The 10,348-nt window shown below is 54.5% G+C and overlaps 1 protein-coding gene across 5 annotated transcripts in view; it reads right to left on the reverse strand.

The window, feature by feature from the left end:
• Positions 1-10,348, reverse strand: part of Rasgrf2 (Ras protein specific guanine nucleotide releasing factor 2) — a 182,165-nt gene that overhangs the window by 120,000 nt on the left and 51,817 nt on the right. For 3 of the 5 annotated variants that reach the window (XM_087180737.1, XM_087180738.1, XM_087180741.1), the window contains exon 2: positions 10,197-10,303. The exons of 1 other annotated variant lie outside the window; for it this stretch is intronic. In XM_087180737.1, coding sequence (XP_087036863.1) covers positions 10,197-10,303 — 107 coding nt within the window. Of the gene's footprint in view, positions 1-9,677; positions 10,044-10,196; positions 10,304-10,348 lie in introns of those variants that run through there. One more of the 5 variants, XM_087180740.1, reaches the window with a different exon arrangement.

Raw genomic sequence — 10,348 nt, forward strand, 5'->3', positions numbered from 1 at the left:
CTGAGCCACCAAACCAAAGCAGGGGCGACACAGGCACACATCACCGGTGGCACCTTCGGAAGCCGGGGGCTTCTGGGGCTCACAGCTGACTTGTGGGGTCAGGACCAGGACGGAAGGGGCAGTCACTGGGCGTGGCCTGGCAGGGTGCATCTCCCTCCCGATTCCTCCCTCTCTCTGCTTCTCCTCCGCCAGGCCCCTCAGCCGCAGTGCCCTGCCTAGCGCCATGGACCATGGACTGAACCATGAACCACATTAAACCTCTGCAGCCGTGAGTGTCGGGTACTGTGCCTCAGTGCTGACAAAGTGTCTAAGACACCCCTCTTCACACCCCAAAATAAAGAAAAAAAGGGCACCCAGGTCACCATCTAAGACTTGCCCTCTCTAGCAAAGGAGGCCGGCTTCCTAAAAAGGCTCCTAAGGAGGGAGCTGCACTGGGCCAGGGAGGAGAGCTCAGGTTTATCCAGACATTCTTGGCAGATGCGAGGGAGAACCAAAGAAGGAAAGGTATTAGGAGGGGCAGCAGTGACGTCCACTGGGTCACTTTCCTACTGTGAGGCAAGGCAGCACGGACTCATGCAACCACACACACATGACCATCGGACAGGCATGCACAGGCTTCCAGCGTTGCTCACAGGAGCACTGGCTTCCATCTCACCACCTCCTGCTGCTGCTGGGCTGCTCCAAGGGAAGCCAGGGCAGGTGACGAAAGCAGAGCACAGCGAGCTTCTCCCCGCAGCCATGTGAGGGTGCAGCACAGCTCAGCAACTGCAGGAGGTGAATGTGCCAAGGCCCACAGCACTCAGGATCTCCGGGGCAGACCCTCCGGACCCCCGAGTTCGGAGGAGACCACAGACCCAGCCACCGACATGACCACAGCTTGTGTGCAACTCTGGGCCCCAGCTCCACCCTGCCTGGATTCTGGACCCACAGGACCTGGCACGCGGGGTGCAGGAGGAGCTGTGGGTGATAGGAGCAGGGAGCTAACTGCTCCGCAGTGGTAAATAACACATCCAGGCCCAAAGGAGCAGGCAGCAGGTGCCCAGAGGCAAGGCAGTGCCCAATGCTGCAGCAGGCTTTTATCTTACAGGGCTGAGGAAGTGTATCCGAGCCGTGATGCTATAGAGAGGCTGCATGGCAAGGACACACACACACTCTCATTCCTAAGACTTTATAGGTCAACGGATGCACAGCCAACGAACCAAAAGCGAGCTGGCGGTCAGAGAGAGATAAAACAAGAAGGTAGTAGGTGTCTCCAGGGACGGAAAATGAAGAAGCACATGTTCAGTTATGTATCACTACTCCTCCTCTGCAGGAACAAACACACCTGCAACACCTTGGTCCATGACGTTTGTGGGACACACCGCATAAACGCTCCTTACTGGTTTTCAAATGTTATTTTTTTGGGTAGTAACATGTATTCGTTGTATATATTAATGGGGCACAATGAGATATTTCAACCCATGTGTAATCACACACTAGTAAAATCAAGGTAATTACCAGTTCTGTCTCCTTGTTTCTTTATGTTTGGTGTCTCTGATCTTCTCTCCTCTAGATTCTCATAAAATATGCAACTGGGCATTGCAAACTACACTCACCCCAGTGTGTGTGTAGCTCCAGAACTTACCCCTTCTTCTATCTAACTATGTCTGGAACCTGTTATCCAACCTCCTTATTGGTTTTTAATTTTGAGGATCGACTGTAGCAAACCATAAAGGCTTAGCTGAATTTAGAGAGTGTAAGAGCTCACAAAATGAAAACAAATAATAAACCTCAAGCTTAGAAAGAAAAAATAATGAAAACACATTTAAAATCTTAACTTACTTATCTTTCTTAGTAAAGAGTCAATACATGCAGCCCAAAGTTGAAAAATGGATAAAGGTATAATTAGATTATTCTTCCAATGTAAAATCTACCAATTGAAGAGCTAAAATTATGTAAATAACAAAAACAGAGGGCAAAAGACAGGGCATAAGAGATATCATAAGGGTATTAAGTTTTTCATTTTGATAAAATGAAGCCAGTAATACTGGCTAAAATTTAGTGAGTCAAGAAAAAGATGAAAGGGCTTCACAAAACACAGTAAGCCAGTGGCCGGTAAATGTGTGAAGTCCTACTTCATCAGAGAACTGTGAATTATTTACCAAAAACTAATTACAATTTTAGAAAATATAACAGAGGGTTAGCAAAGGCATGACACGGTGTGTTACTGGAGTAAGCCATTCCAGGAACTATGTCACAGTGTCCATCAGGACAGGTTGGCTGAGGCAGGAGGATCGCAGGTTCAAGCCCTCCTGGGTAACTTGGCAGCTTAGCAAGACCCTGTCACACAGTGAAACCCAAAAGGTCAGCTGGGATGTCGCTCAATGCGAAGGCCCTGGGCTCAATCCCTAGTACACACACACACACACACACACACGCTTCACACCTATTACTCGAGAGAAATGACCACAGATATTCACAAAGACAAACAGTAATATGATGTTCATTCATCCAAACGAAAGGCAATCGAGAGAATCTAAATATACACATCTGTGAAGTGGATGTGGTTAAGCAAGTGATAATATATCTGCAAAGAATATATCTGCAAAGACAGTAAGGCATTTAAAATTGTGCTTTTATAAAAGTGATTCCACGTAAAATCTATTAATGAATGAACAGGAATAAACCCAAGCAATCAAGCTAAGCACTTTCGTGCAGCACACACACGTGTGTTGACCTGCATGAGGGGGGATTATGTATGTGCACACGTGTGAGCAGGAGGAGGAGGAGGACAGGAAGGCAGGCACCCCAAGCTAAACAGCAGCTCAGCACCTCAAACTTTGTACAGGGCTGCTTTCTCGGGCTGGAACAATTATGGGTGTTTTTAAATCACTTCTCAAATTACTTCTTTTGGGCTTTTCTACATTCTCCAACATCTCCATAAGATTGAGTGGAAAGGGCTGGGATTTAGCTCAGTGGTTCTGTTGCCTGCTGCTCCTTCCTCCGGCTCAGCAGTTACAAGGACTCAGCTTGGGACATGTGAAAAGTTGTCGATAATCCTTTCTAAACCAAAATTAAACATTAAAAAAACAGGCAAAATATTGTTATAGGGAAATATAAGAAAAAGTCAACAATGGCAAAATTACTACTTTGGGACAAAGAAATTTGAGAGAATGCTCCTAAAAGTGAATGGATTTTGCAGTTCAGTTTCTGCTACAAGGACTCTGCGCAAACACACACACAACAGGAAGAAGTGCTGGCGAGGATGTGAAGTCGAAGCCCCACGCGCCTCAGGCAGAAATGAAGATGGCCGTGACCATAGCAGTGCGTGAGGGGCTCCCCAACACGTTCAGCAGGTGCCCCTCGGACAGGACGGTCTCCTCCCAGGCACACCCGAGACAGCTGACGACAGCCTCACCACACCGGGACGCAGATACCACAGCAATGCTGTCCATAGGAGCACAGCGTGGGAACAATCCAAACATCCGCCAGCGAAGCCTGGGAAAGAGAGATGCGGTCTGTCCGCACCCGGAAAATAGTTCCACCACAGGGAAGGAAAGTGCTCTTGTAACGGCGGGCGTGTGCCCCAAAAGCACTGCGCCAGGTGACAGCAGCTGAGGACCAGCGTGTCAGATCCCAGCCAGGAAACGTCCAGAACAGGCAACTCCATGGGCCCGGGCTGGGAGCCGAGAGGATGTGGATACCCACAAGGTCTCTGTTCTGGTGCTGAGTGTTCTGCAATTGGTGGTGGTTGTGCAACCCTGGGAATGTGTGAGGAAAACACTGAACTGTCCACTCTAGAATGATGAATTCTATGATATGTGAAGTACAAAAATAAAATTTTTTAAATGCAGTGGAACGATTTCCCCACAAAAGCAATCTATTTTTTTTTTTTTTGGTACAGGGGATCGAACTCAGGTCCTTGCGCTTGCACAGCAGGCGGCAAAACCACTGAGCTAAATCCCTGGCCCAAAAGCAATCTATTTTCATTGCATCATAATTCAAAAGCTCTTTGTGAAAAACTCATTGAGCTGGACGTGATGGAGCAGGCCTGTAATCCCAGCACCCAGGAGGCTGAGGCAGGAGGATTGCCGTGTGTTCAAGGCCAGCCTGGGCAACATAGTGAGTTCAAAGCCACCCTGGACTACATATGGGATCCTGTCTCAAAAGTTAAAAAAAAGATCCATCAATATAATTAAAAACCAAAAACATGGTGGAGGTAATTTACAAAGAACATAAAAAATATAATCATAGTATATTCAATACCCAAACAGCTCATTAAAAATATACCAAATAGAAAAACAGCATCAGAAAAAATGGGGAAAGGCTATGTAATGACAGCTCACATGAGAAATACGAAGGACAGTGAAAATGTCATCCTTGTCAACAGCCTGGGAAATGCTCCTTACGCCCAGGTGCCGAGCTCTGCCCACCAGTGCAGTGAAAATGTCTCAAGCTGACCCCAGCTTTCCCGGCCTTGGTGGGGGCCTGAAACTGGCACACACGTTTCTGGAAAGTAGCAGGCACTGTGCTGGGTGCTGCACGCTCTCCTGAGGAGAAACCAGACAGACGCAGGAGGACCAACGCGGTCTCGTCCCCTGAGAGACAGGAGGCGGGATGGCTCCGAGCGGGGACTGGGGAGGACACAGAGGGTGGACAGCTCCTCTGAAAGACAGCTGGTGTCACACACCAGACGGCAGCTGGCCACCAAGGCTCCGGTGTGTAGCTGTGGCCAGGACACGGGGCACAGGAGGCATAGGAAGGGCACAGAGGCCAGCTCAGAGGAGCCTCAGCTACAAGTGCCCACAGCTCCGGGCAGAGCCTCGAGCTTTGTAGAGAAGTAATCAACATCAGCTGAAAGAGGAGCGCCTTCTGAAAGCAACCCCCAAGACCGTTCTGCAGCCCTTTCCTGCCTGCACACTGTGTACATCCTTACATTGTTCAGTGTTTGACCAGGTGAGTACGTGAGGTGAGAGCCACAGGGAGTCTGGGGCCCCTGGGCGGAGCAGGTGCCCCTCTGTGGAGGGCGCAGTCAGAAGCAGGCAGAGGACAGAGACCGGGAGGGACGGCTGCCCAGGACAGGGCACCACCGAGGGCACGCGGGGACCGGGACAGGCAGGAGACAGGGACCAGGAGCCACTGCGGACCGGCGCGGCTTCCCTCCCTTCGGGACTTCCTTCAGGAGGTGTCACCTCCAAGCCCCCGGGGGGATACAGGCAGCTCAGGCCTGCTCGGGTCAGACCATCCAGCCAGGACGTGAACTCCAGCTCTGCATCGCTAGACTGGTGCTCCCGAGGTCAGCGCCCCACTCTGACTCAGATGCAACAGGCAGGGAGCCAGCGAGCCACCTACGGCCCAGCCGGTGCCTCCCCAGGGTGAACCACAGCGTGGAGCCCCGGTCACTGCATGGGGGGCGCCCAGGGAAAGATGGCAGGAGCCAGGGCAGGACAAGGAAGACAGGAGGACAGCAGCAGGGCAGCAGGGAGCGGCGCGGCGAGAGGACACCTCCAGAGCGGGGGTCGGGTGCGCTCGGGACAGAGGAGCGACCAGAACTTCCAGGAAGACGCGGCTCTGCACACTGATGTTGTCAAAAACCTTGAAAGTGGTGTAAAAAGATGGAGAATAATAAGAATAGTAAATAAAGAGCATGTGATTACTACACCACTTCTCTCTCTCTCTTTTCCTTCCTTCCTTGCTTGCTTCCTTCCTTCCTTCCTTCCCTCCTGTGAACACAGAGGAAACCGGAAGCCTGCACCGTTACCCCCACCCAGGAGCAGGTGAGTGGGCTTGACGACCCGGGCCAGGCCGGGCTGGACCAGGCCAGGTGTGAAGTGGATCTGTGGGTGGTGACCCCCATGCTTATGCTGGCTGAAACCCCTTCTTTACAGAGCTTGTGTGTGTGACATGCGTGACTGCAAAGCAAGCATGAGCTGCAAAGAGTTACACGAGGAAAAGGACGCTCCGACGCTCACTGCTGACCCAGGGGCCACAGTTTCTGGGTGTAGGGATGGAGGCCACGCCGAGGGCTGACACAAGAGCAAGAGCTTCTGGCTCTGGGGAAGGACAGGCTGAGCCGTTTAAGAATCCGTCACCGGAGAGGAGGAAAGTGGTTAGAGGACTCGAGGCCAAGGGAGAGTTTTTCTGATTGATTGGTTGGTTGATTGGTTAATTTTTGGTTTTTTGAGACAGGGTCTCGCTATGTAGCCCAGGCTGGCCTCAAAGTAGTGGCGATCCTCCTGCCTCAACTTGCTGAGTGCTGGGCTTAGAGGGATGCGCCACCTTACCCGGCTTCTGTTTTAAGGCGGGAAGGATTTTTAGCAGATGCTAAGAGTGCGGGGAAAAGACTGAGGAGTGAGAAGTAAACAGAGTGGAAGCACCAGGGAGAGGGGACGCGTAAGGGAGCAGGAAGTCAGAGAGAGGCTCAGGCGGTGACCACCAGGAACCACAGCGGGCGGGTGGGCGGGCGTTCAGGGCTGGGAAGTGGGCTGTGGGGTCTCCGGGCTCGTGGGCAGCGAAGGCCCCAAAGCAGACGCTGCGGGTCGGCACCGCGCCTGTGCCGGGCTTGGCTGGCTCCGGGAAGAACACCTTCCATCCCTTCTGCCGACCCCCGGCCCAAAGAAACAGCACGCGGAAAGTGGACAGGCCCACTTCTGGGTGTAAAGAGGCGATCGCTCCTGCTACGAGGAGACACAAGATGCAGCTCTGGGGTTGCTTAGGCCCTGGTGCAGGGGCTATTTGTTATCACAGAGCCCTAAAAGGTTCGCCGTCGCTGGCTTAGGCTTTGACGCCACTGCCCATTTCCGGTTTTCTGGTCGTGTGGTTTGGCTGTGACACATAAAGCATTTTCTAATTTCCTGCGTGACCCTCTTTTCTGCTCTGAGGGTCCCCCGTGAGGGGCCGCTCTGGGGTCAGACACACATGCAGATTTATGCTGTGTGCCGTGCTCTGAGTGATGCCTCTAACCGAGAGAAAGAGAGCTGCCAGCATTAGGTGCCTGGTGACCGACCGTCTCCACGGTGTGCACCTGCGCGTGTGCACGTGTCCGTGCGTGACGCGTGTGAGAGTGCTTGTGTTGGAGGGGAGCGTGTGCTCTAAAGGGCTCGCGCTAAATACACACTGAGGGGCTGGCGGAGAGCTCGGGTCTGTCTTCCGGGGCAGAGGGCGGGGCTTCCCTGCAAGGCCACTTCGGGTTAAGTGCGTCCGCTCCCCGCGCCGCAGACTGGCAGGGCAAGGGGAGGGCTGGGCCAGGCCCTCGCCAAGCTCAGGGGCAGGGCTGTCTGGAACGGCAGGGTGGGACAGCAGCAGTCCCCTGCCCTTTTCCCTGGCCACCCTCCACCCTCCAGGGGAGCCCAGACACGCGCGGAGAGGGAGGAGAACCAGGCGTGCACACCAGACGCACCAGCCCCAGTTTCCCGGAGAACAACGCGGCTCGCACTGGTCCCCCTGCACCCGGCGCGGCGTTCACAGCGTCTGCCTGCTTCCCAAACCCTCCCGACCTCAGGCCCTGCCTCACGCCCCGCGCCCCTTTCAGCATCAGCCATGCCCTTCCGGTCCCCACAGAAGCTTCTCGGCCACTGTCGCCGCCCTGGCCACGTCTAGCTCCTGTCCGCTCCTCTCCTCCTCCTCCGTGGGTGCACCGACCGTGCTAGGCAAGAGCATCGCAGGACGCCATCCTGGTCTGACGCTGTGCACACCCAGACGGCCCAGGGTCCTCCTCCCGCGCCCCAACTGTCACAACCCAGGTCCTGGGGCGCCAGGCTTGGTCCAGGACAGGGCGGGCTGGATGTCAGTGTGAGGGGAGCCCCGACTGCTGCGGAGTCCCTGTCACATCCCGTTTGGCTCTCGGATCCCAGGCACAAATGGTGGCCGGGGAGAGCGTTTCTCCTCCCAATCACCCATGCACTAGTCCAGTTCTGACTGTGGCTTCAGGTGCCCTGCTGCTAAGGGCGCATGGAGTATCTCCCTGAAAATAGGGCCCAGCCCGGAAGTAAGGCCTTGCATGATTTTTAAGGACGCTTGTGATACGAGCCCTACCCCAAAACAAGCCCCAGTTAAGATGTTCAGCCAGACGGACACACTGAGTGTGTCTGCTGGCACACATGACGGTGTACTGCATGATGAAGCAGCGTTATAGTTTAACATATACAAACCGGGAGACAGACACCTGTTCCTCTTCCACACAAGACCTCCGCTGAAGGGTGCCGAGGCCAAAAACATGTTACTCTGTACCAGCGCTAAAAGAGAGAATCTCCAAGTAGACGCCGAAGAAAATGACCCAGAGCTTGGAGATGCAAAGGCTGGCCCAACAAGGTGACTTTCTCCACATGCCCCGTTGCTATGGAAACACCACCCCCACCCCGAAAAACAAGAGGGACAAAGGAGGGAGGTCTGGGCCGTCCTGGCTTCTGTGCAGCGACTGCAGCGGGACCTGGCACATTCTGAAACAGCTATCCATCCCTCTGAAGCTCAGACTTTCGAAAAGAAGGAGCGATAAAGCACAAGAATGTAAAACCACTGCGTATTTCACAGGTTCCTGTGAAAAAGGCAGTGGCACCAGATGAATGGCACCTATCTGTGTTGTGAGCGTGACAGGCTTAGTCTGCCAGCCCCCAAGAGCCGACCGCATTTGAAGAGCACAAAGTCAAGCAAAACGGCTGGCGGCAATTCCTCTAATTCAGTGCCTTTTGCTTTCTGGCTCTGTTACATAAGAACAAAGTCAGTGCGAATCTCAGAGATTCAAGTCCCTATCTCCCCTGACGTAGAAAGCAAACATTTCAGGAGGATCTTGATGCAGAAAAAGTCCAGTGTAAGAATCCAAGTAGAAAGCAGTCAGGCAAAGGAGCCCCAGAAGCCACTCTGCCTGGAGTCACAGAAAAGCAGATGTCACGGACCACGGACTCCGGCCCCAGGGCACCGGGAAGAGATGGAGCATGAGCACTAGGGCAGGGCCCGGTGGCCCAGGACACGGGCGGCCTCCTCTGGCTCCCGCCACCTGCGTGCGGCGAGACACCTGCCCGGCAAGGACAAAGCCACGGGGCCACAGACGACAGCTGCTGCTCTGGGAGCACGCAGTTTAAATTACGCCTTCATCTTAACGTGTGGGCAGTGAGGAGGGAGGGCTCTGCAGAGGCCCAGGACGGCCTGTCCTCTGCTGGCTTGCAGCAGCGTCATCTGTGCACAGGAGTCACTCCACATGCGTCCTGACGAGGCGGCACTGGGAGCTGTCCCTGCCCTGCGTGGGACAGCAGTCCGCCTGCTCAGCAGCTCGGAGAAAGGCCTAGCAGAGGAGGGAGAAAAGGAAGCAAGTGCTTCTCAAGTGACATCTTCCGCTCTCAGCTCTGAGCTCAGGCGAACCCACTTTCATGTTGAACAGGAGAGAAAAAGAAATAGAAGAATAAGACCGAAGAGGAGACAGGAAAACAGAGAGCAGCAATGTGCAGCACTGCTCAAAGGTGCTGGGTTCGAATCTAGCTCAGCAGCTTGCAGCACTGTTAGGTCTCAGCCAGGCTACGTGACTGGCTTAAGTTATTTCCTCATCTGCAGAAAGGGGTTAGTGATACCTAACGGGATGGCTGTGCAAAATCAAAACAGGAAAGACGAGTGTGTCGAGCTTAGCACTCCGCCTGGCCCACAGATGGGCCTAGGAGAGGGGACGGAGGATGGGGAGGGAGCCCTGCAGAAGACACAGAAAGACTCACTCGAGGAACAGTCCGCACTGACGCAGAGCAAGTTCATTCTCTTATGATCAATCCAGAAGTGTTTCCTGATCGCCCAGTGCACAATTAGCCACGCACTCCACTCAGAAATGAATCAGTCCTGTGTGGTAGTGCACGCCTGTAAGCCCAGAACTTGGGAGGCTGAGGCAGGAGAACTTCGAAGAGTTCAAGCCAGCCTGGGCCACACAGAGAGACCCTGTGTGGAAAAGGTAGACAGAACCACCGGGAGCGGCGAGGCAGAAAGCGAAGGCCACACCCATGCTGTCGTCGCCCACGCCATCCCTGGCACCTTGGCTGGGTCCACTCCTCGCACCTGGCAGAGGAGGAGGCCGCGGGCACTGGGATGGGATCGGAGTTGGGGAGGCCCCGCCCCTCCCCGCCCCGCCCCTCCCCGCCCCGCCCACCTGGCCTGGTGGATGGCCTCCGTCCACTCCTTCGGGATTGGGCTGGGATGGGAGTGGGGAAGCCCCGCCCCTCCCCGCCCCGCCCCGCCCCGCCCACCTGGCCTGGTGGATGGCCTCCATCCACTCCTTGCCGTCCTGCTCCTCCTCGCAGCGCAGCTCCAGGGGCTTCTGGCCCTCGTGGCCGAAGAGCACGGTGAAGTAGTACTGCGGAGAGAGACGACAGGGTGAGGGTGAGATCGGCGGCTCCGC

This window comes from Heterocephalus glaber, unplaced genomic scaffold, assembly GCF_053883595.1.
Source record: "Heterocephalus glaber isolate CG9 unplaced genomic scaffold, H.glaber_assembly_v1.0 deba00001465, whole genome shotgun sequence".
Classification (NCBI taxonomy): Eukaryota; Metazoa; Chordata; class Mammalia; order Rodentia; family Bathyergidae; genus Heterocephalus; species Heterocephalus glaber.